The sequence below is a fragment of the Geotrypetes seraphini genome, chromosome 1, assembly GCF_902459505.1.
Source record: "Geotrypetes seraphini chromosome 1, aGeoSer1.1, whole genome shotgun sequence".
NCBI classification, from domain to species: Eukaryota; Metazoa; Chordata; class Amphibia; order Gymnophiona; family Dermophiidae; genus Geotrypetes; species Geotrypetes seraphini.
The window spans coordinates 214,966,602-214,992,750 of NC_047084.1; the positions used below are offsets into that span (position 1 = coordinate 214,966,602).

Consider the following 26,149-nt stretch of genomic DNA (forward strand, 5'->3'; position numbering starts at 1 on the left):
GCCAATCAGGAAGCTGCTCAGCGCCGAGCAGCAGCGCCAAAGCACGCTCGTGCTCGGTGCTGCTCAGCGGCTGAAGAGAACTCCGGCAGCCACCAGTGACCTGGTTAGCAGCAGGCAGGAACGCCAATTTTTGGGGAGGCCACGGCCCCTGTGGCCCCCCTGTTCCGATGCCTATGAGTAGAGTGAACTTTAAACCAGTGGTTCCCAACCCTGTCCTGGAGGACCACCAGGCCAATCAGGTTTTCAGGCTAGCCCTAATGAATATGCATGAGAGAGATTTGCATATAATGGACATGACAGGCGTGCAAATCTGCTCCATGCATATTCATTAGGGCTAGCCTGAAAACCCGATTGGCCTGGTGGTCCTCCAGGACAGGGTTGGGAACCACTGCTTTAAACAATAAGACCAAGATACAAATCCCCCCTTAATTCCTTGATATGTTATTGAGAGCCCTCCAGGAACAGAGAAGAACCTACTGTACCTAAAGGTACACAATGATAATAGCCATCATGGTTGCAGGTATCTTATAAATTCAGATATAATAGTTTTGTTGCTGTGTTTCAGGAGGGCTAACATAATAGCATAGAAATAAGAGTTAACATGGGAATTACGCCTTTGTCCCATTGTTCAAAGTCCACTGCACTGACCACTAGGCTATTGTTTACATTTGTTTGCTGCTCTAATAGGAATGGCTATAATATCTGAAGTTGTCATAGAGTTTGATATCCACTATCTCTTTCCTTTCTTGAGGATGGGAGTGGGTGGGAGGGGGGTCAGTAACCATTGGGAAATGAAAGAGAGGTCATGTCTTCATCCCTCCTATAGTCAGCTGCTCAATCAGGATTCCTTTTTGTACCCTGGCTTGAATGTGTTTGAAGCAGGTCTGGATAAAAATATCCTCTTTTTTCTCTTGGATGATTCTTCCCAATCTAATAATAATAATAATAATAATAACTTTATTCTTATATACCGCCAACAATCTTGCGACTTCTAGGCGGATTACAGTGAGGTGAAACTGTACAGTCGGTGAATTACAGAGTATAACAGTGACCATCTGATATTAACAACATTAATAATAACAACAGTTTATATACTGCCGGACCGGGAAGTTCCGTGCTATTTACAATGAGTTAGAAAAGTTTCATTAATTGATTGGGACATTCATAGTTTAGAGATTAGAGGTTAGAGGTTAACAGTTTGCAAGATCTGATATGGGTGGAATTACGAAGGGGGCTATTGTCCTTGTTCGTTACCTATGTAATTCAAGAACAGGTATGTTTTTAGGTGTCTCCTAAATTCGCTATAGTTGTTTGAGTGTGTGATTAGTTTTCCTAGGTCTTTGCCCCATAAGGCTGCTTGGTACGATAAAAGTTGTTGATGATGTCTCTTATATCTGCATCCTCTAGCTCATTATCACTAAACAAGCACCTAATTTTGAACCCTCCCTAGTCCTGTTCAAAACACGCCTCCAACATGCCCCCTTGCAAGCTGGATGAGCCACAGTATGAAACGCATGAAAACTTTCAAATTCATGTCTGTTTTATATTTCTGTTATCGTATATAGCACATAGATTATTCCATTATATACTAAAAAAGAAGATCCATTATTGATGAGACATAGGAGAGAGATATTGCTGTAATAGAAAATAATTTTATTTTTATTTCACTAAAATAAAACTTCATATTTTTTAATAGGATTTCTCTGTCTTTAATAAATATATATTTTTTAATTTGCAGGTACCTCTTCTAGTAGCAATACAATGATAGCACCCACAGAAAATCCTGATAGTAAACATATGAAAGACATTAATGAAGATAAGTAAGTCATTTAATAGCACTGTACATATTTTAGATATTTAAATAAATGTATACCAGTTTATATGTTGTATTATAAAACTGGGAAGTATTTTTCTGATAAATGTAACTTAGGGGGTCTTTTACTAAGGCGCGCTAGCCGATTTAGCACGCGCTAAATGCTAACACATCCATAGAATATAATGGATGCGTTAGCATTTAGCACGCGCTAAATAGGCTAGTGCGCCTTAGTAAAAGACCCCCTTAGGTTTTCAACTCTTTGGGGCAGAGACTTTATACTAGAATACTTTTCTGTTGACAGGCAGGATAAATCAACCATAAGTGGGTGATATCATCCAGCAGTGCTGACACATTTATATGCTTAATGTAATCTGTTTTGACAGTTATTCTAACTTTCATTGCCTGGTGTAGGTACTGTTTTCCATAGGCAGGATAAATCAGGTACCGTATCCATTCTGCCCACCTACTTACCTTTCAGCAAAATTTTCACTTATGCTCCTTATTAGACAGTATTAATCTCATAAAGAAGGTGGACCACCAATCACTCCTAACCAAACACTCGGAAATCGGAATAACAGGAACTGTACTGAAATGGTTCGCTGACTTCCTACAAAATCACAAATACATGCTCAAAAGGCAAGACTCCAACCCTTGGAAGGCATTCTGTGGCGTCCCACAAGGCTCCCCATTATCCCCAATCCTATTCAATTTATTCATGAGCTCACTGGGACATATCAAAATGGAAGATGAAATTGTACTATTGTATGCCGACGACATCCTCATCCCCATAACCAATAACCATCCTAATATTGAAGAAAAAAATCTCAAACAATATATAGTACTCCCCGATATTTGCGGGGGTTCTGTTCCAGAAAACCCCGCGAATCTTGAAAAACCACGAATATGGTTTTTCATGGGAGAGACTGGAGAGGGCAGCGGGAGAGGCAGGAGAGAGCAGCTGGAGTGCCAGCAAGTGCAGGAAATCACTCGCTGTATGCTCTGACCGCCTCCTCCTGCACTAAGTCGGGCCTCACCAATCAGGAGCTGCATGTCAAAGCAGCTCCTGATTGGATAAGGCCCGACTTAGTGCAGGAAGAGGCGGTCGGAGCATACAGCGAGTGATTCCTGCACTCACCGACACTCCGGCTGTTCTCTCCTGCCTCTCCCGCTGCCCTCTCCTTGTCGGTGGTTTGCAGTCAGAAAATACTGCGAATGACCGGGACTGCGAACTGCCGACCGCGAACGACCGGGGGAACACTAGATAAAATTCAAACCTGGGCAATGAACAACAAGTTGAAACTGAACACCACAAAGACCAAAGCCTTTGGTTTGCGTACCGCACAACAGAATGCCATACCTAACTTCACTCTTTCATCAGGCATCACTCTCGTAATGGAAAGATCCACCAAGGTATTAGGCTGCATCTTAGACGACACTCTCACAATGGAACCACAAATTTCTAACATTCGGAAAAAGACCATCTACACTATGCGTCAAATGTGACTCACTAGACCGTACTTCTACCCACACCACTTTGCTTTGATCATTCAGATGATGGTCCTACTTCAACTGGACTATTGCAACTCTGCCTACCTTGGCATCAACACCACTCTTATCCACAAACTACATCTCATCCAGAACACAGCCATTAGATTAATCTACAATTTAAAGAAATTTGACTCAATCACAATCTTCATCAGGCAACTTCACTGGCTCCCAACATCATCCCGAATAATTTTCAAATCGTCATGTATCCTACACCAGATTCTATAAGGAAGCTCAGCAGCCCCCTCATCCAATTATTCTCTGATGTTTGGTCGACATCAAAAAGAATCCTTAACAGAATTCAACTAAACCTGCCATCCATAAAATACCTCCACTACAAGTGAATTTTCCACTCTGTGCTAACTTATCTGGGTGTAAAAACTTGGAATGACCTACCAGAAGTTATCAGGAAAGAGACAAACTACACTACTGTTCTGCCCATGTATTTATCTAGCAAGGGTATATAGAAGTCACCTCCACCAAAGCTCCAGAGTAATATGATACTTTATTGCATACACATCAAATAATACATCAGATAATAAATACCAAGCAATGCAGATATACATCAGATAATGTACAAGAAATAGACACTAAACAAAATACTCCACCATGTTTGGCACGCCCCCTTCCAATACTGATCGGGAATCTGTTCGATCAAGGGAAGAGACCCAACCGACGGCTCCCGAGGCTGCAGCAAGATTCAAAGTCCAGTCTGTGACTCTCAGTCTTTTATAGCACAGAAAGTGCTGAATTTCTTACACATACACAGACACTGCCGTTTCTGCAGTAACAACAGGTGTCTCCCTTATCTCCTAACTTTCACAGATGGAATGTTAACCGCTGCTCGAACCCTCCCTTATCCCTGTAGCCTGAGAGCCGTTCCTCGGCAAGACTTCCTCGGCAAGACATGAAACAGTATAAGAGATATGATAAACAACTTGCTCTCACGAAAAGGCTGCCTAATTGTTTTGGCACAGATGTAAGGCAAGGTTTGCAGCTAAAAAGCAAACAGATATGAAGATTCACACCTAATAGCCAAAGTGACTACTTGCCATGCCCTGGCCAGACATGGGCATAACAACTACATTCAGAAAAAACCTGAAGACTCACCTCTTTGACAACTAACTGTCTCAATTTCTGTATAGTACCCCCTTCCTCTAAGTCCCTTCTCTTGTTTCTCCATGCCCCCTTCCCCTGCTACTCTCCCCTTCCTCTTAGATCTGTCACCTTGAGCCTGTATAGGTATGTGCGACTCACAAATGGAAGATTAGATTAAATATTATAATGCCTCTGTATTGCTCAATGGTGCGACCTCACCTGGAGTATTGCTTTCAATTCTGGTCTCCTTATCTCAAGAAAGACATAACGGCAATAAAAAAGGTTCAAAGAAGAGCGACCAAGATGATAAAGGGGATGGACCGCCTGTCATATGAGGAAAGACTAAAAAGGTTAGAGCTTAGAAAAGAGAAGGCTAAGGGAAGATATGATTAAAGTCTACAAAATCCTGAGTGGAGTAGAACGGGTACAAGTGGATCGATTTTTCACTCTGTCAGAAATTACAAAGACTAGGGGGACACTCAATGAAACTGCAGGGAAACACTTTTAAAACCAATAGGAGGAAATATTTTTTCTCTCAGAGAATAGTTAAGCTCTGGAACACATTGCCAGAGGTTGTGGTAAAAGCGGATAGCATAGCTGGTTGTAGCGGTATATAAGAAATAAATTACATTACATTACATTACATTTTAAGAAAGGTTTGGACAAATTCCTAGAGGAAAAGTCCGTGGTCTGTTATTAAGACATGGGGGAAGCCTCTGCATGGAATGTTGCTACTCTTTGAGTTTTGGCCAGGTAATATTGACCTGGATTGGCCACCATGAGAATGGGCTACTGGGCTTAATTTGGCAGTTCTTGATGTCAGCCATCCACTGGGAGTTTTATGGCAGCTCCTGCAAAGAAGCAATTCTGATGCCAGGTCGGTGTCTCTCCCCACCCCCCACCGCATAGGGGGCAGTTGTCGGCAGTCAAACTGGAGTTTCTCTGTCCTCTGACCAAATATTTTTTTGATTCCCCAGCGGGCCACCCCGAGAAGGTAGTTTGGGTGCAGATCACAGTCCAAGATTATTTGATTTTGTGGCCATAGAACCTGTTCCAGATTGAGACTCAGTCTCTGGGAGATACTCGATATACTTCATTATTCCAAAGAAAGGTTCCGACGATTGAAGACTGATTCTGGACCTCAAGGTGGTCGATACAGCGCTGAAAGTGTCTCACTTCCACATGGAGACAGTGTGTTCAGTTTCTAGCCTCCCTGGATCTGAAGGAGGCGTATCTCCACATTCCCATTTTTCCGAACCACCGGAAGTACATAAGAACATAAGAATAGCCTTACTGGGTCAGACCAATGGTCCATCAAGCCCAGTAGCCCATTCTCATGGTGGCCAATCCAGGTCACTAGTATCTGGCCAAAACCCAAGGTGTAGCAATATTCCATGCTACTGATACAGGGCAAGCAGTGGGCAAGTATCTGAGATTCCACATCTTGATGCAATATTTCCAGTTTGCAGTGATGCCCTTTAGGTTGGCAATAGCACCCAGGACCTTCACCAAAGTGATGGTGATGGTGGTTGTGGCTGCCCATCTTCACATCCTGGGTGTCCTGGTTCTCCCGTGAAGCCCTGGCCTCGGAAAGGTCTACTATATGTCTTCCCTCCATGGCCCATGGCCCGTGGCCGCCTTGGTCAATCAGGTGTGACCTCTATGGGCTGCTATCCATCTCAATAGGGCATCTATTGAGATGGATAGCAGCCCATAAAGGTCACACCTGATTGGCCAAGGCGGCCATGGTATCTCAATTTGGTTCGGCTTCAGCAGAATCGGGGGCTCCGGCTACCTCGTCATTCTCGCCTTCTTATGCAGAATCTGTTCATGATGCAGGATCCGAACCGCTTTGGACTTGTCGCATGGCTGCTGAATGTGCAGCATTGATTAGCTAGGGCTATTTTTCGGCTATGTTGCCACATTGCTGCACAGCAAAAGGAAATCCACAGTGGCTGCTTATGTGAAGACTTGGAGAAGTTATCAGACCTGGTGCGGCCTGCGACATGTGTACATGGGAGAAGCCACTGCTTGCCCTGGATCAGTAGTATGGAATGTTGCTACTCTTTGGGTTTTGGCCAAGTACTAGTGACTGGTCACTGTGAGAACAGACTACTGGGCTTGATGGACCATTGGTTTACCCAGTAAGGCTATTTTATGCTCTTATGTGCTCTGTCGGTTCCTCGGGTCCTGGAGTTCCTGCAGGATGGCCTGAAAAAGGGCCTAGCAGTAGCTTTGATCCAGGTGCATATTGCTGGTCTTTCGTATATGAGCTCTCCTTCTCTGAGGGGCGCCTTGGCAACTCATCCAAACGCAGCTCCTTTTCTGAGGGGTGCTGTGTGACTTAGGCCTCAGTTGTAACTTCTATGTCCTACTTCCTGGTTCTCTGTTCTTTGGCTCATTCGCTATATGAGCCTCTGGAGCAGGCGGCCCTTATGGAGCTCACAATCAAGATGGTCTTCCTGGTGGCAATTACCCAAGGCTCTTTCCTGCCAGGATCCTTTTCTACATATTACGGATTCTGGTGTGATGCTGCACATTGTTCCTTCCTTCCTTTCTTCCCAAAGTGGTTTCCTCTTGCCATGTGAATCGGAAAGTCCACCTCCCTGCTTTTGCTTCCTCTGGTTGAGGGAGCAGGACTGGGTGTTGCGGTCCTTGGATGTGCACAGTTTCTTGTTGTGGTACCTGGAGTTTCACCTCTATGAACACCTGTTTGTTTTGGTGAGCCCTGCCTGCAAGGGTAGGCCAGCTTCTAAGGCCACCATGTTCAGGTGGATCCATATTTCCATTTCTGCAGCTTACATGACGGCTGGAAAGAAGCCCCCCCCCCCCCCCCCCCCCATGGTACAGGTTCATTCTACCAGAGGCGTTTCATCCTCTTGGGTAGAGTCGTCAGCTGTTTCTCTAGATGAGATTTGCAGGAGTGCTACCTTGTCTTCCTTGCATACCAAGTTTTTACAGGATCAATGTGGCAGCCAAGCAGGATGCAGCTTTTGTGCCTGTTTTGGCAGCAGGCTCATCAGTCCCATCCTGAATTTTCAGGACTGTTCTGTTATGTCCCACTGGTCCCGGAATAAAGTGGGATTTTCCTATGCAAGAGGCATTCAACAATTCAAACTCTCCCTCCCTTCCAGAAAAGGGATTAAAGGAGTCAAGAACTTTAGCAATTCTTTGATATTCAAATTTTCTCAATTATGGAATGAACTCCCTTTAATTTTGAGAAACTCTAGTCCTTTTCAGTTCTTCCGCAAATCTTTAAAAACTTTTTTATTTGCTAAACACTTTGAAAATTAATCCTTTGTAATTTCCAGTTGTTTATTATTGTTAACAGAGTCTAGCTTCCTTTGGTTGATGACCTGGTATATAAAGCTAAGTTTTAGTTTAGTTTACAAGAATGAAAGATTAGGTTCTTACCTTTGCTAATCTTCTTTCTTGTAAATCCACACTTTATTCCTTGTACCCAATTGTCTGCTTTTACATATTCTGGTAAGATAGATTTCTGTTTTCTGACCAGCCTTTATAAGGGTGCCATCAGAATAGGTTTCACACTTAGTTTAGGAGGGTCCCTAGTTTAGGCGCCCCCTTCTGATAATGCAGCCTGTGTGTCCTTGTAGCACTGTTTTGTTGTTCAGGTTCCTAATATTTTATGACATGTTCTTTCGCTTTTCATTGTTGCATTTGTTGATATGAGCAGAATTGAAACAGCTCCCCCCTATCCATGAGACTGCCAAGATGAAGATGTAGAAGTCCCCAGGGCATTAGTCAAGAGTCCCGCCGTAAAGCCACATATCGCAAGTTGTCCATACGTGCTGCAGATTGAAAAGTCTGGATTTTGTACTTAGCAATCTCTGTACCCTGGTGATCCATTGAGAGCAAGTGACTGCATGGTCCAAAATCCAATATTGTAACAGCAATTTTTTAACTATAAGGATCACAAGGTAAATAAACTTTCTTTGAGGTAGGGAAAACCCAGCACTCAAAAGCTCACTCTGATCTCCCAGCAGTAACGAGCTATAGGTCCATGGCACCAGGTGCTTCAAGGTCTGCCCCAGTAGGGGAAGAGCCCGCAGCTACAATTCAGTGGTGGGGCACTCCAAGAAAAGATGTACCAAAGTTTCTCGGCCCTGCTTACATTTAGGACACAGGTTCCCTCCCATAAACCCATCTGTTCTCCCTGATCCCTAGAGATATATGCTCTATGTCAGGGGTGTCCAACCTTTTGGCTTCCCTGGGCTGCATTGGCCGAAAAAAATGTTTCTGGGGCCGCGGAAACGCTGCACAAGGCAGAGAAGGGAGCTGGCAAGACGGTAAACACCCAAGGGCAGCAGAGGAAAACACTGCATCGCCTTCAACTGGGGCCGCACAAAGTACTTCACCGGGCCGCATGCAGCCCTTGGGCCGCAGGTTGGACATCCCTGCTCTTTGTAATATCTTATATTGCATTTCTTTCAAATCCACCGCCCTCACCATGGAGTGAACAGAATCAAAAAGATCCAGGAATCTCTGTCTCTCATAACTAACCCCCAGATCTTTCTGCAAGGCTTCCAGCACTTTATTCATGACTTGCATCCCATATGCAGATTTCAGAACCTTTATACCAAGTAGAGAGCTTATTCATTTCAAGGGGAGCCTGCAGGAATTGCACACCCAGAGGGCCACAGAGCCAAGTAACACCCCACTGTTGTTGTAAAGTATGATAATAATGCCTAACCTGGAAGTAAGCCCAGAAATGATTGGATGGCAATGCCCACCTGGACCACACTTGAGCAAAGGACAGGAATACCTCATCCCCCAAATCCCATAGATCTTTAAGGACTTTGCATCCCATCCGCTCCCACAGCTGAAACCAAAACCTACCAATGCCTGGCGGGAATCCCACATTACCCGTTAGCTGCAACAGCAGAGAGGCCTCTGACACCACCATCTCCATGCTAATCTGATAAACTATAAGAGCTGTAACTTTGAAGACCCCCCTCCCCCCCAGAACTGCCGATGATTTCAAATGTAGCAGATTTACAAGAGAGTGGGATGAACATCATTCCACTAGCCACCCCTGCGGAGAATACTTAAAGTGACCCATCCACCCCTCATGGACAAAGCGGATTAGTGCTGCTACATTATATAGTCTGAGATCCGGGGAGGTTCAAGCCCCCCATTTGTTTATTCAGGGCTAACTTGTAACTAATACGGGCTCTTTTGTTGCGCCATATAAAAGAGGTTGCGATGGAGTGGAATGCCATGACATCCCTATTAATTATCCATAAAGGTAAGGTCTTCAAAGGATATAATAGCTTAGGAAGGAGCACCATTTTTGTTAATGCTATCTGTCCCCATACTCCGAGCGGAAGCTCCTTCGATTTGACACACACAGCCCATATACTCCCCAAGTGATGTCGGACATTATAGGTATACACCAGCTTGGGATTTGGACTCTGATATACACCTAAATACTGCATTGACTTCATCGCTGGGGGAATGCTCAAAATAGCATGCCAGGCCTCCTGTTTAGTAGAGCTCAGAGGCAAGTGCTTTCGATCTAGTAGATCATGAAATTTTGTTAGGCTGCTCTCTTACGTTAACCGAATCGAACTCCTATTTGAGGATGATGCGGTAAACAAACCTAAGTTTTAGATTAGATTAGAACAGGTACAAGTGAATCAATTTTTTTACTTCATCAAAAATGACAGACTAGGGACACTTGATGAAGTTACAGGGAAATACATTTATTTATTTTTGTATCTGTTTTATTAGGAAAGAAGTGTACATATAAACAAACATCAGTACAAGTGTACAAAAATCTTTCATTTTAAGATAATACTGTAATAAACACTGGGTCAATTTGACAAATTCAACAGTAGCAAATCACCTGGACCAGATGGTATACATTCCAAAGTGCTGATAGAATTAAAAAATGAATGTGCAGAGCTATTATTAGTCATTTGTAAATTTTCTTTAAAAACCAGCATAGTACCGTAAGACTGGAGTGTGGCTAATGTAATGCCAATTTTTAAAAAGGATTCCAGAGGTGATCCAGGAAATTATAGACCAGTGAGTCTGACATGGGTACCGGGCAAAATGGTAGAGACTATTATAAAGAACAAAATGACAGAACATATACATAAGCATAGATTAATGAGAGAAAGCCAAGGGAAATCGTGCCTCACCAATCTACTGTATTTCTTTTAAGGGGTGAATACACATGTGGATAAAGGTGAACCGGTTGATATTATGTATTTGGATTTTCAAAAGGCATTTGACAAAGTACCTCATGAAAGACTTCTGAAGAAATTAGAAAGTCATGGGATAGGCGATAATGTCCTTTTATGGATTGAGAACTGGCTGAAAGACAGAAAACAGAGAGTGGGTTTAAATGGTCAATATTCTGAATGGAGAATGGTAAATAGTGGGGAACGGACAGCTTACTAAGAAGCAACAACGCTTAACCTCAGGGCATAAAGTCCTGCATGAAAGCTAAAGCTAAGTACTAGATATTAGATCAGTACAAGTATTCAAATGTTGAAATGTTGAAAATTAAAAAGATAGGGGTTGGCTTGAGGATAGTCCCATTATTGTTTGCAAGCTAAGTTAAAATAGCTAGTGGCAAACAGGGACCTGAGGTTTTCCTCCGAACTCAGCAATTGCATTGTTATACCTATGTCTATGCCACAATAAGTTATAAATATAAGATATCCAGTGAAGAGAGTATTTTTGATATAAATAGTGGGGTTCCCCAGGGGTCTGTGCTGGGACGGCCGCTTTTTGACAAAATTTATCAATGATCTAGAGATGGGAATAACCAGTGAGATAATTAAATTTGCTGATGACACAAAGTTGTTCAAAGTTGTTAAATCGTAAGAGGATTGTGAAAAATTGCAAGAGGACCTCTTGAGACTGGAAGACTGGGCATCAAATTGGCAGATGACATTTAATGTGAGCAAGTGCAAAGTGTTGCATGTGGAAAAGAGGAATCTGAACCATAGCTATGTGATGCTGGGTTCTGTGTTAGGAGTCACTGCCCAGGAAAAGGATCTAGGTGTCATAGTTGAGGATACGTTGAAACCCTCATCTCAATGTGTGGCAGCTGCTAAGAAAGCAAATAGAATGTTAGGAATTATCAGGAAAGGAATGGAAAACAAAGATGAAAATGTTATAATGCCCTTGTATCACTTTACAGTACTGCCGCTCCTCGAATACTATGTGCAATTCTGGTTGCCAAATCTGAAAAAAATATATAGCAGAATTAGAAAAGGTACAGAGAAGGGTAACAAAAATGATAAAAGGGATGGGACGACTTCCCTATGAGGAATTGCTAAAGCGGCTAGGGCTCTTCAGCTTGAAGAAGATATGGTTCAGGGGTGATATGATAGAGGTCTATAAAATAATGAGTGGAGTGGAAAGGGTAGATATGAATCTCTTGTTTACTCTTTCCAAAAATACTAAGACTTAAAAAATAGAAATTCACCCCTGGTTCTCGCACCTAAATATAAAGACTCAGCAAAAATAATCCCCTCTGGGGAAAAACACAAATCATGCCCCACAATAGACTGCAGATAGTGGTACAATGTCTTTCAAAAGACCTGTATTAAGTCACATAATTGCACATGATTAGGTCCATATGTTGCCTTTTTTCCTTCTGTGCTAAATATCCTTGCACACTCTTTGATAATCCAAGAAATAACTATTGTAATTCACTCTATGTTGGAATACACAAAAAGATATACATAGATTACAGTTAATTCAAAATACTGCTATTCGATTGATCCATAATGTATCCAGTTTTGATCACATTACTATTGAAAAGAGAACACAGAATCATCCATAAACTTCTTCTATTAACTTTTAAGGTTTTTTTATTAGGAGAACCATCCTTTATCCCAGGACAAGCAGGCAGCATATTCCCACACATGGGTGACGTCACCGACGGAGCCCCGCAGCGGACAGCCTCGAAAGCAAACTTGCTTGAAGATCTCGATCTTTCGAGTGCTGTAGCGCGCATGCGCGCGTGCCTTCCCGCCCGAACTAGGGGGCGCATCTCCTGTGAGGATCCTCAGTTCGTTTAATTCCGCGGAGACAAGAAGACACGTTTTTCTTCATCTCTGCAGCAAATTGCCTTCTTTTCACCGTGGCTGTTTCTTTTTTTCGGATTAGTTCGGTCGCTGTGCTCTTCAATTTCTCCTTTTCTTTTCTTTTTTAAAAAAAAATAAATAAATAAATAAAAACAAATTTTTTGTTTCTTTTCTTTCTTGTCTGGCCGGTGAGCCTTGGGCCTAGGCCCAATTGCTCCTTCCGTTCGACACGGACTTTATTTTTTCTATGTCCCGGCCCCTTACCGGGTTTAAACATTGTTGTCAGTGCAATCGGGTGATTTCGGTCACCGATCCCCACTGCCGCTGTCTTCAGTGCCTGGGTCCTACTCATTCTCCAGAAGACTGTCACCGTTGCTTCACTCTCACTCCACGGGCCTTTCGACGACGGTGTGCCCAATTTTTTCAACTTTTTGACGACATGGAGCAATCTTCGGATCCTGCCTCGACCGCGACGGCTGTCCCGGTCTCGAAGGCTTCGACTCCATCCTCATTGACGCCCACGGTCTCGAAGGCTTCGACCCTGGTTCCGGCCGGAGCCTCGGTCTCGAAAACCTCGACCATGCCTCCTTCGGTTCCCTCGAAGACAGTGACCTCGGTGAAATCTTCCATAGGGGGTAAGTCTCCTGGTTCTATTTCAGGTGCCGTACCTAAGAAGCCACCCGAGTCCTCTTCATGCCCATCTTCTAAGCGTACCTCCAAGATAAGGAAATACTCACCTTCGAGGTCGCCCTCTTCGGAGCGTATTGCTGCACCTACGAGACCAGAATCTTCTGTCTCGGTGCCGATGCTGGAGGACATGTTAAAGTATATCTTGACCTCATTGGTGGCTCAATTGGTTCCGTCCTCGACCTTGCCTCGGGTGGATCAGCCTGTCACCCAACCACAGCTTCCAGTGTCTCGAGGCCGATCCCGGACTCCGAAGAGGACACCTTCTTCGGATTCTTCTCCGGAATCACCTCCTCTGAAGCATCGCTCGAAGCATTCGAAACATCTTGCTTCCAAGCATTGAGGGGAGTCTTCTGCTTTTGACACCGAGACTTCATTGCCTCGTTCTTCGAAATTGAAGCAGGGCTCTCGACACCACAGAGCATCGAATCGAAGCCCTTCTCGACCGAGGACTCCATTGTCGAAGACCACTCGTCGAGACACTTCTCCTCAGACTTCGACCCACTCAGTACCACGTACACCTGGTACTTCTCCATCCAGGAGTCTTAAGAGGAAACATTCTCTTACTCCACCTCACAGTACAACTTCTTCTGTGACTCTACGTCTTGAATCAGAACCACTCTCACCATACTCTAGAGAAGCTTCTCCTTCTTACTCAGCACTTCCTAAATCTCGCAGTGTGTCACCTGAGGAAGCATCTGATTCAAAATCCATTTCATTTGCCAAATTTATTTTCGATATGGGACAAGCTCTCAAACTAGATCTTCATTCAGATTCAAAATACACTCCTGAATATTTAGCAGATATGGAGCTTCCTCATCCACCTAAAGAGTCACTACGGTTACCAATGACTCCTGTTCTCAAACAAACCTTTGTTCGTAACATGGAGACTCCTTATTCTATCACTGCCATTCCATCTAAATTGGAATCTCGTTATCGAACAGTTCCATGTAAAGGTTATGAAAAATCTCAACTTTCCCATCAATCCCTGGTAGTGGAATCATCTCTGAAGAAAGCGCATCCCTCAAAAATTTACGCTTCAGTTCCTCCAGGCAGAGAAGGTCGTACCATGGATAAGTTTGGTTGCCGATTGTACCAGAACTCTATGATGGCAAATAGAGTTCTTAATTATAGCTACATATTTACATCTTACTTCAACCACTTTCTGAAGATCTTACCATCTTTTTACCCGGATATCTCCACAACTCGTCTGTCTGAATTCAAACTTATTCTTAAGACTCTTTCTCAATTGAGACTCTTCATGCTTCAAGCTTCCTATGATGCCTTCGAACTATCTTCTCGTGTCTCTGCTTTTGCTGTAGCTATGTGTCGTTTAGCATGGTTACGCATTGTTGACATGGATCCCAATCTTCAAGATCGATTGGCGAATCTACCTTGTCTGGGGAATGAATTGTTTGATGATTCTATTGAAGCAGCTACTAAGCGTCTTTCAGAACATGAACGCTCTTTTGCTTCTCTCATCAGACCAAAACCGAAATCTGCTCCAACCAGAGGTTTTAAACAGACTCCACGTCGTTATCCTCAGAAAACGACTCCTGCTTTTTCCAGGCCTCCTCCTCGTCGTCCTCCGCAACAACAGCGCCAGCAAAAGTCTCAGACTCCTGCTGCCACCAAACCAGCTCAGTCTTTTTGACAGTCTCAGCCTCCCCATAGGGGGTCACATTTCCCAGTTTTATCACCAGTGGGAGCTCATTACATCAGATCTCTGGGTGCTTACCATCCTACGAGAGGGATACTCTCTTCGATTCCTTCAGGTACCTCCAGATCGCCATCCAAGAGAGTGTCCTTCCGATCTATCGCACCTTCCCCTTCTTCTTCAAGAAGCTCGGGCCCTTCTTCGCCTGCGAGCTGTGGAGGAAGTTCCTCTTCCACAAAGGAACTTGGGATTCTACTCCCGTTATTTTCTAGTTCCCAAAAAGACGGGGGATTTAAGACCGATCCTAGATCTCAGAGCTCTCAACAAATGTCTGGTCAAAGAGAAATTTCGAATGCTCACTCTGCAAACTTTATATTCCTTAATGGATCAAGGGGATTGGATGTGCTCCCTCGATCTCAAAGAGGCGTATACTCATATCCCTATTCATCCAGCATTTCGCAAGTACCTCAGATTTCAGGTAGGAAGCCTTCATCTGCAGTACCGAGTTCTCCCCTTCTTCTCCCAGAGTGTTCACAAAATGTCTGGTGGTGGTGGCTGCAGCTCTTCGCAACCAGGGTCTCCAAGTATTTCCATACCTCGACGACTGGCTCATAAAAGCTCCCTCTTTTTCAGGGGTTATTGCAGCGACCCAACAGACTATTCTTTTTCTACAAAGTTTGGGATTTCACATCAACTTTCCCAAATCTCAGTTGACTCCTTCTCAGTCTCTCCAGTTCATAGGAGCGACTCTGGACACTACCAATATGAGAGCCTACCTTCCAAAATCGCGTCAGGACGCCCTTCTTCAGATTGCTCAACAAGTCTTCCACCTTTCATCTGTTCCAGCACGAAAGATGATGGTTCTACTAGGTCACATGGCTTCTACAGTTCATGTGATTCCTTTTGCCAGACTTCACCTTCATATTCCTCAATGGACACTTGCATCCCAATGGCAGCAAACTGTGGATCCACCATCTCGACTGATTTCCATAACTCCTTCATTGCGGAAGTCTCTCCGTTGGTGGATGCTCTCTTTGAATCTTTCAAGAGGCTTGCTGTTCCACCCTCTTCCTCATCAGAAAGTCCTCACCACCGACTCGTCAACGCATGCATGGGGAGCACATGTGGACGGGCTTCGTACTCAGGGTCTATGGACTCCAGCAGACCGTCGATATCATATAAATCTGTTGGAACTCAGAGCGATCTTCTATGCTCTCAAAGCCTTTCAACATCTCCTTCACGACATGGTGATTCTGGTACGTACAGACAACCAAGTAGCCATGTATTATGTCAACAAACAGGGAGGGACGGGATTTCACTCCCTCTGTCAAGAAGCTCTGAAATTGTGGAATTGGGCAATTCTTCACAACATCTACCTCAGAGCTGTTTATATTCAGGGTCAACACAACTATTTGGCGGACAAATTGAGTCGTCTTCAACAGCCTCACGAATGGACACTCAATTCTCCAACTCTTCACCAAATCTTTGCTCGTTGGGGAACTCCGCAGATAGATCTGTTTGCATCACCTCTCAACTTCAAACTGCCTCAATTTTGCTCCCGCATCTATACTCCTCAACGTCTCGAAGCGGATGCATTTCTACTGGACTGGAGGAATCTGTTCCTTTATGCTTTTCCTCCGTTTCCTCTGATTCTCAAGACTCTATTCAAACTGAAGTCAGAACATGCCACCATGATTCTGATAGCTCCTCGGTGGCCCAGACAACCATGGTTCTCCCTTCTACTTCAACTCAGCACCAGGGAGCCTCTTCTTCTACCGGTATTTCCCTCTCTACTCACGCAGAGTCACGGTTCCTTGCTTCATCCCAATCTGCAGTCTCTACACTTAACAGCTTGGTACCTTTCTGTGTAACAGACTTTTCTCAATTTTCTCCATCTGTTCAAGATGTTTTACTTGCTTCCAGAAAGCCATCAACTAGACAATGTTATGGCAAGAAGTGGACTAGATTTTCTGCTTGGTGTTCTACACATCAATTATCACCCAGATCTTCCTCCTTGACATCCGTTCTAGACTACTTACTTCATTTGTCACAGTCGGGACTTCAAACTACATCTATTCGAGTCCATCTTAGCGCTATAACTGCTTTTCATCAACCTCTAGATGGGAAACCTCTTTCTGCACATCCTATGGTTTCTCGCTTCATGAAAGGACTTCTTAATCTTCATCCACCCCTTAAACCACCTCCAGTGGTCTGGGATCTCAATATTGTTCTAGCTCAACTGATGAAACCTCCTTTTGAACCACTTGACAAAGCCCACCTCAAGTATCTCACTTGGAAGGTTGTGTTTCTTATTGCCCTCACATCTGCTCGAAGAGTCAGTGAGTTGCAAGCTTTGGTTGCAGATCCACCCTTCACAGTTTTTCACCATGACAAGGTGGTCCTCTGTACTCATCCTAAATTCTTACCTAAAGTTGTGTCAGAATTTCACATCAACCAGTCTATTATTCTACCTGTTTTTTTTCCAAAGCCTCACTCTCATCCTGGAGAAGCGGCTCTTCATACTTTGGACTGTAAACGTGCTTTAGCGTTCTACCTCCAACGCACTCAACTTCACAGAACATCTTCTCAGCTTTTCATCTCATTTGACCCGAACAGGTTGGGTTGTCCTATCTCGAAACGCACCATCTACAACTGGATGGCTGCTTGCATTTCTTTCTGCTATACTCAGGCTGGTCTTCCTCTGCAAGGTCGAGTGACGGGCCACAAAGTCAGAGCTATGGCAGCATCTGTAGCTTTTCTTCGATCAACACCTATTGAGGAAATCTGTAAGGCTGCCACTTGGTCCTCGGTTCATACTTTCACTTCTCATTATTGTCTGGATTCTTTATCCAGGAGGGATGGCCAATTTGGCCAATCTGTTTTGCAGAATCTTTTTTCATAATTTGCCAACTTCCCTCCATCCCTTTCTACTTAGCTTGGAGGTCACCCATGTGTGGGAATATGCTGCCTGCTTGTCCTGGGATAAAGCACAGTTACTTACCGTAACAGTTGTTATCCAGGGACAGCAGGCAGATATTCCCACAACCCTCCCACCTCCCCGGGTTGGCTTCTTAGCTAGGTACCTGAACTGAGGATCCTCACAGGAGATGCGCCCCCTAGTTCGGGCGGGAAGGCACGCGCGCATGCGCGCTACAGCACTCGAAAGATCGAGATCTTCAAGCAAGTTTGCTTTCGAGGCTGTCCACTGCGGGGCTCCGTCGGTGACGTCACCCATGTGTGGGAATATCTGCCTGCTGTCCCTGGATAACAACTGTTACGGTAAGTAACTGTGCTATCTAGCTCAATTCCTTATTCCATATGTTCCTCTAGAGCTCTAAGATCAATAAATGAAAATCAACCTGTTATTCCTCCTTACCGTTTTATAGTTTATGAACACATCCATTAAGTCATTTACTCTGTACATAGACTTCAGCTTTGGAAAGCTCTTCCAACATCTTTAAGACTGCAAACATACCAGGATTAGTTTAAATCAGAGTTAAAAACATTCCTTTTCTCTGATGCCTATTCTTAATATCTTCTTAAATACCAAAGGCTCTGTGAGTACATACACACAGTCACCCTTATGTATTTCCCCCTCACCATCTTTCCTATTTACATTTAGTAGTTCCTTTTCTTACCATCACTTTTCATGTCATTGCTTATGATATCATTTTTTTCTTTTGAATTTTTAGAATTGTTAGCCACTTTGGAGGTTTTTACTAGAGAATGACACAATGACAAAATTAATCATCATTCCTGTCCCTGCGGATAACTATGGGAAACCATCCCGTGTCATTCATTAGTGTCTATCTCAACCTCAGTCCTTTTATACCAGCAATCTTCAATGCAGGGCTTGAGGGTCAGTGGTTGTGCCCATTCAGACTCTGATTCTTCCCTCTCTTCTTAAAGAATGGCATGGAGATGGTTTCCCGCAGTTATCCACAGGGACGGGAACAGTGATGATTTTGTCACTGTGTCATTCTCTAGTTTTTATCATAATGCAGGATATTAAGTTTTAGGTTCAAACAATTTTTATTGATGCAAACACAGCAAATACAACACCAGCGTACCCCAAAGGTGCACAGTACAAATAATAATAGAACAAGCATATATAATAAAAGAGTAACATCAACCAAACTCCCTCCCCTTCCTTCTCTACATAGGGCAAGTGAGATTAATGAGGGTGGAAAGGTACTCCAAAGCCCTCTACTTTTATGAACCCCAAAAATGTCACTCCACCCCTTTCCCCCACCTTAACCACATGCCATATACAAAAGAATTATAAAACTTTCCACATTTAGAACATACTGGAGATAAAATACAGCCTGCCAAGAAAGCTCCTTTTTTGTGGAATATAGGCCATTTGCATAGTCCAAAAGTGGCATTCTTGTAATTCCATGCAATGAGTTATCTTTGAAATCAAGAGACTGAAATTGGCCCCAAGCATCTCCTGCAAAAAAAGTCCTGCATTTGATTTCCTATCACAGGGAAATACTTTTTAAAACCAATACGAGGAAATTTTTTTTTTCACTCAGAGAAAAGTTAAGTTCTGGAACCCGTTGCCAGGGAATGCTATAACAGCAGTTAATGTCATGGATTTAAAAAAGGTTTGGGCACATTCTTGGAGGAAAAGTCCATAGTCTGCTATTGAGACAGACATGGGGGAAGCCAATGCTTGCCTTGGGATTGGTGGTATGCAATATTGTTACTATTTTGGGTTTTTGCCAGGTATTGTGACCTGGATTAGCCACTGTGAAAACAGGATACTGGGCTAGATGGACCATTGGTCTGACCCAGTATGGCTATTCTTATGTTCTCACCAAGCCTAATATTAGATGGGTTCAGAGATAGAGTCGGTAAAAAAATAGATGAGTCAGTCTCGAAGGATTGGTTTACCAGCTCCACAGTCCTGCTGTTAACAGCTAAGGATTCTCTTTGCATGTCTTATAGCCTCTTAAACTCCATCATTTCTTTAACAACCACCACCACCACCAGTTGTTCATTTAGATCAGGAGTCTCAAAGTCCCTCCTTGAGGGCCGAAATCCAATCGGGTTTTCAGGATTTCCCCAATGAATATGCATTGAAAGCAGTGCATGCACATAAATCTCATGCATATTCATTGGGGAAATCCTGAAAACCTGACTGGATTGCGGCCCTCAAGGAGGGACTTTGAGATCCCTGATTTAGATTGAGTATTGTATTCAGCCTGAAAAGTTCAGAACCTGTTATTAACTGCCTTTTCTTTCTTGCAGCTGTGTACATCTAGACATCTACAGTGGGTTGAACAGTAATCTAAACCGCCAACACCACAGGCTAGAATCTCGCTACAGTAGCAGTTCTGGAGGATCATATGAAGAGGAGAAAAGTAACAAATCTACATTTCTACCGATTTTCTTATTTAAATTGTGTAATATTCAAAATGAATATAACTTCCAGAGGGCTGGGAGGGAGGGATTTATTTTTATTTTTAATTGTGAAATTACTAAGAATAGGTACTCAAATGATATTGTATAAGTTTAACTGTTAATATTTGTTACACTTGTTGTTAGATGAAAAAATGAATAAAGAATATTAAAAAAAACAAAATGAATATAACTTAGAAAAAAGGGACTTGGGGAGTGGCGAATAAATCATACTCATTTTCAGATTTCACTTTTTTTCTATTTTGTAAACTTATGTGTGTTTTGTGTGGCCCTTCGTGTGAACCATAGTGGATTAAAGTCACTGGGTCATTTGGTTTTAAAGCACCAGGATAATGATAGCTCAGGACAGCTTAACTATCCCAGCGCTAATGGAAGCTCAACCATCAGCTAAGCATCATTGCATCTGGGGTTTACTTGCCATGTTAAAGGTATTGATTTGAACTTCCAAATGTGAAACGACCTTCTAACTTAAATTGATCATATTATTGTTTTGTCTCTCCCTCTTTCCTATCTCCATGGCTCCTTCAGACTATCGACCCTGGCACCCTCTCCACTACTGTCTCATCCCGCCCTTCAACTACTATGTTACACAAGTCTGTCAGTGAAGTCATCTTCTCCTATAACACCATTCTGTCCTCTGCTCTAGATACCCTCGCTCCTCCCATCTCATGTTCTGTAAAGTGTGTCAAATCCCAGCCCCGGCGGACCTCCAATATCTGCTACTTGTGCTCCTAAACCTGATCTGCTGAACGTCTTTGGCTTAAATCTCACACACATGCTGACTTCATATACATCAAATTCCTGCTGACATCCTTCCAGTCTGACCTCTCACTTGCTAAACAAGAATGCTACACCCATTTAACTACCTCTCTTAGCTCCAACCTGTACCATCTCTGTACCACACTCAACTCTCTACTCAAGGTACCCTCACCTCCAATCCCCCTTCACTTTCTCCCCAGACTATAGCTGAGTTTTTCTACGACAAGGTTCACAAGATTCACTTTGAGTTCTCAACCAGGTCACCTCTCCCCATCCCCATATGTCCTTTCTACCAACCTTCCCTCAACCCCTGCCACTTTTTCTTCCTTCTCTGAAATCACTGAAGAGGAAACCGCATATCTTCTCTCCTCCTCCAAACCTGCTACCTGCACCTTTGATCATATTCCCACCCATCTACTCAGTACTATCTCTCCCACTGTCACCCCTCCTATCTGTCACATCCGTGACCCATCACTCTCCACTGCAACTGTCTGTAATGTCTTCAAAGCTGCCGTAGTTACACCTGTCCTCAAATAACCCTCACTAGACCCTGCATGCCCCTCCAACTATCACCTTATCTCCCTTCTCCCTTTCTTTTCCAAGCAACTTAAACCAAGACAAGCAACTTAAACCAAGACAAAACCAAATTCATCCTCCTCGAAAATGACAAGGTCCAAACCACAACCAACTTAGATATAAACACAATCAAATATCCCATCCAAACCACCATAAAACTACTTGGCATGACCATAGACAGATGCTGCACTATGCAACCGCAAATAAATAAAACAATTCAGAAATCATTCGCAATCATGAGAAATCTGAGACAAGTCCGAAAATTCTTTGAAAGAACACAATTCCAACTTATAGTACAATCCCTAATACTAGGTATATTGGACTACTGTAACATCCTCTTCCTCCCTTGCCCTGCAACTACGATAAGACAACTCCAAACAATCCAAAATACAGCTCTGAGACTCATCTACTCATTGAAAAAACATGACCACATCACTGAAGCCTTCATCAACTCACATTGGCTTCCAATCCAAGAAAGAATCCAATTCAAATTCTACTGCATACTATTTAAAACCCTACACGGAGACAGCCCATCATATTTGAACAATCGCCTCATCCAAGCACCCACTACCAGACACAGAAAAACGCACTCCCCATTCATACCCCCCCCAATCAAGGAAGTAAAAAGAACAAAACTACACGACGGCCTCCTAGCCACTCAAGCCGCAAGGCTGGACAACCAGATCTCCAACCTTCTGATGACCACCCCAGACTATAGGACGTTCAGAAAAGAAATAAAAACCACACTTTTCAAGAAATTCCTGAAGCAGCAATAACACCACGACCTCTTAGTAACTCTAAAACTGACATTTGATCTACCCATTACTACACTAATAATAACAAAAGAATCTCCACTATGACCACCTATTAACTCTCTTACAAACCACCTCACCCTCAACAACCCGCAAAATGTTTATAAGATCTACAATCTACCTCTCTAGCTAATCATTGTAACTCTGTTCTTTTTAAATTAACCTTTTGTAATCCGCCTTGAACCGCAAGGTAATGGCGGAATAGAAATCCCTAATGTAATGTAATGTAATGTAATGTTCACTGCCATTGCTTGGACTTCTTCTCTTCTAAAGCTATTCTTGACCCGCTTCAATCAGACTTTACCCTGCTCCTTCCACTGAAACTGCCTACTCCTTGATATGCTGTCCTCACTGGGATTCCAGGGCTGTGCTCTCTCCTGGTTTTCTTCTTATCCCTCCTCCTCTGCTATCCTGTTATCAGTCGGTGCACCTCAAAGCTCTGTCTTAGGACCTCTCCTTTTTTCCATCTATACCCACTCTCTCGGTGCACTGATTTTCTCCCATGGTTGTCAGTATCACATCTATGCCGATGATTCCCAGATCTACCTCTCCATACCAGATATCTCTAAAGGAATCCAGGCCCGAGTTTCAGCCTGCCTGTCCAGCATTGCCACCTGAATGTCTCACAGCCATCTAAAATAGAATATGGCTAAGACCAAGCTCCTTATCGTTCCACCTAAATCTACCTCCCCCCTTCCCCATTCTCTATTTCTGTGGACAACATACTCATCTTCTGTATCTTGTCAGGTCACAACCTCAGGATCATCTTTGACTCCTCTTTCTCCTTCTGTGCTCAGATCCAACAAACTGCTAAAGCCTGTCACTTCTTCCTCTATAATATTACCTAAATCCAACCTCTCCTTTTCAAGCACACTGCCGAAACCCTTATCCACACCCTCATCACCTCTTACTTAGATTACTGCAACTTGCTTCTCTCAGGTCTTCCACTAAGCCATCTCTCTTCCCTTCAGTCTATTCAAATTCCTGCTGCATGACTTATAGTCTGCCAGAGCTGCACTGCTCACATTACCCCTGTCCTCAAGTCACTTCATTGGCTTCTCATCCATTTCCGAATACAGTTCAAACTCCTCTTGCTAACTTACAAGTGCATTCACTCTGCAGCCCCTCAATATCTCTCCTCAATTATCTCCCCTTATGCTTCTCCTGTGAACTCAGTTCATCGGTAAGTCCCTCTTATTTGTGTCCTTATCCTCCACGTCCAACTCCAGACTTTATCCCTTCTATCTTGCTGCACTATATGTCTGGAACAGACAGCCTGAGTAAATATGTCAAACTCCATCTCTAGCAGTATTCAAATCCAAGCTAAAAGCCCATTTTTTCGAGGCTGCTTTAAACTCTTAACTCCCACTCACCACAAGATACCTATGTCCATCCTATCATTTTCTCTGCAAAAAACCTCCACAACCCCTATCTGTCCCATTTGTTCTGTCTGCCCTAATTAGATTGTAAGCTCTTCTGAGCAGGGACTGTCTGTTACATGTTGAATATACAGTGCTGTGTACGCCTTTCAGTGCTTTAGAAATTATATATAGTAGTAATAGTAATATAGTGTGCAAGAACTAGAATGACATGAAGCAATATTTATCCATGTGATTTAGTGACTGTAATTATGATTGATAGGTGATTCAATGCCTTTGTATTCTAACTGGCGGCTAAAAGTCATGGAGCATAATCGAGGCGAACCACTTCCCTTTCCTCCTAGTGGAGGTTGTTGGTCACCATTGGTGGATTACTTACCTGAGACAACAACACCAGGAATGTCCCTTCAGAGGTAAAGTTTAACACCTGAAACAAGAAATAAACTTGCTAGTATAAAAGAAGTTTATTTCCATTCTTGTTGAATTGCAAAATATTTTATGAAGTTTTGTAGTGCCATTAACTGTATTAATGTATTGGAAATGATAGAAACCTGTAGGCTAAGGGCTTTTTGACCAGACAGAAGTAAGACAAACTTTTAGTTGTGATCTTTAAAGAAAAAATATATAATGTTGAACCTATCAGAACAGTCAAAACTAATTACTTGTTACCGCTTTATCTTAACCAATAGCTATTACCTTTTTGGAAGGTAATTTAGAAAGTCATTCTTGTGAGTAAGTGGCCAGGTACACTTATAAAATGCCGGCTGTCATAAAAGTATGCACAAAGACATACTATATATACTTGAATATAAGTCTATCCAAGGAGTGCGCTGCTCCTTGTGACCCTGGGCAAGTCACTTAATCCTCCATAGCCCCAGGTACGTTAGATAGATTGTGAGCCCACCGGGACAGAGAGGGAAAAATGCTTGAGTACCTGATTGTAAAAACCGCTTAGATAACCTTGATAGGCGGTATATAAAATCCTAATAAACTTGAAACTTGAGTGTGTGATGCAGTGGTTGGATCTACAGCCTCAGCACCATGGGGTTGTGGGTTCAAACCCCACACTGCTGATTGTGACCCTGGGCAAGACATTCAGTCCTCCATAACCCCAGGTACATTAGATAGATTGTGAGCCCACTGGGACAGATAGGGAAAATGCTTGAGTACCTGATTGTAAAACCGCTTAGATAACCTTGATAGGCGGTATATAAAATCCTAATTTTAAAAAAAAAAAGTCGAGACCCTTATTTTTCTCTCCCAAAAAGGAGGAAAAATGGTTGACTCGAATATGTCAGGTGGCTTAATATTCAAGTGCCCTGCCCTGCAAGGATCTGCACCCAGCACCCCTTCCCTCCCCTGTCAGACTCTGCACCCAGCCTCCTTCCCTACATTCCTTGTCAGGGTCTGCACCCTGCCCCTCCCCTGCCAGGCACTGCACCAAGCCCCCTTCCCTCCCTCCCTCCTCCGTCAGGCTGTGCACCAAGCCCCCTCCCTGCCATTCACTGCACACAGCCCCCTTCCCAGGTTCTCCACTCTGTTTCCCCCTCCCTGTCCTGTCCATCATACCTCCTCTGCCGCTGGAATCCCTGGTGGTCCAGAGGTGTAGCTGGCAGGAGCGAGCTTTCCACACTTCTTTCCCACTATTAACCCGTCAGTCGCTACCGCAAGTTCCGGTTTCAGCCGCTGACCGGTACCGAGCAGGAGCGACTTCCTGAATGGCTCCTGCGAATTGTAAAACAGCACCTAAGTAGGCACCTACTTTCTTTTCTTAAGCCAAGCTCCTTGTTACCCATAATTTTACATGTCCTGATTGGTATGGAGCAGTGTCATAGTTTCTTATCACTTGGGCTGGGGTAGGGAGGATGGAGAAGGTTTTGGCATTGTTCACATTTTGTACACACTGGCTAAGTATTTTATTTTTCTGGATTTGTTATAAAAATTCTAGAAAAACACATACCCTTCTGTTTGATATTTACCTTTATTCCATTTAAAACTCTTACACCACTGTACAATAAATTGAACCAAGCAGTTTACATAAAAACATTGATAAAAATACAGATTTATACCATATAAACAAACAGAAATTAAACTAACAGAGAACACTAATGAGACCGAAAATCATTCCTGTGATTCCTCAGTTGCTGGAAGAATGTGTAACTGTGCCCATTGTTCCCATTAAGCCAGGGGTTCTTAATCCAGTCCTTAGGACACATCCAATCAGTAAAGTTTTCATGATATCCACAATGAATATGAATAAGATAAATTTGCATGCGGTGCCACCTCAGCAGTGGTCTTAAACTCAAACCCTTTGCAGGGCCACATTTTGG

At 43.3% G+C, this 26,149-nt stretch overlaps 1 protein-coding gene across 8 annotated transcripts in view; it reads left to right on the plus strand.

The window, feature by feature from the left end:
- The window catches only part of FRYL (FRY like transcription coactivator), a 768,252-nt gene that overhangs the window by 512,539 nt on the left and 229,564 nt on the right, over positions 1-26,149 (plus strand). For all 8 annotated transcript variants that reach the window (XM_033945802.1, XM_033945793.1, XM_033945809.1 and 5 more), the window contains 3 exons: positions 1,739-1,820; positions 20,123-20,235; positions 24,082-24,232. In XM_033945802.1, coding sequence (XP_033801693.1) covers positions 1,739-1,820; positions 20,123-20,235; positions 24,082-24,232 — 346 coding nt within the window. The remainder of the gene's footprint in view (positions 1-1,738; positions 1,821-20,122; positions 20,236-24,081; positions 24,233-26,149) is intronic.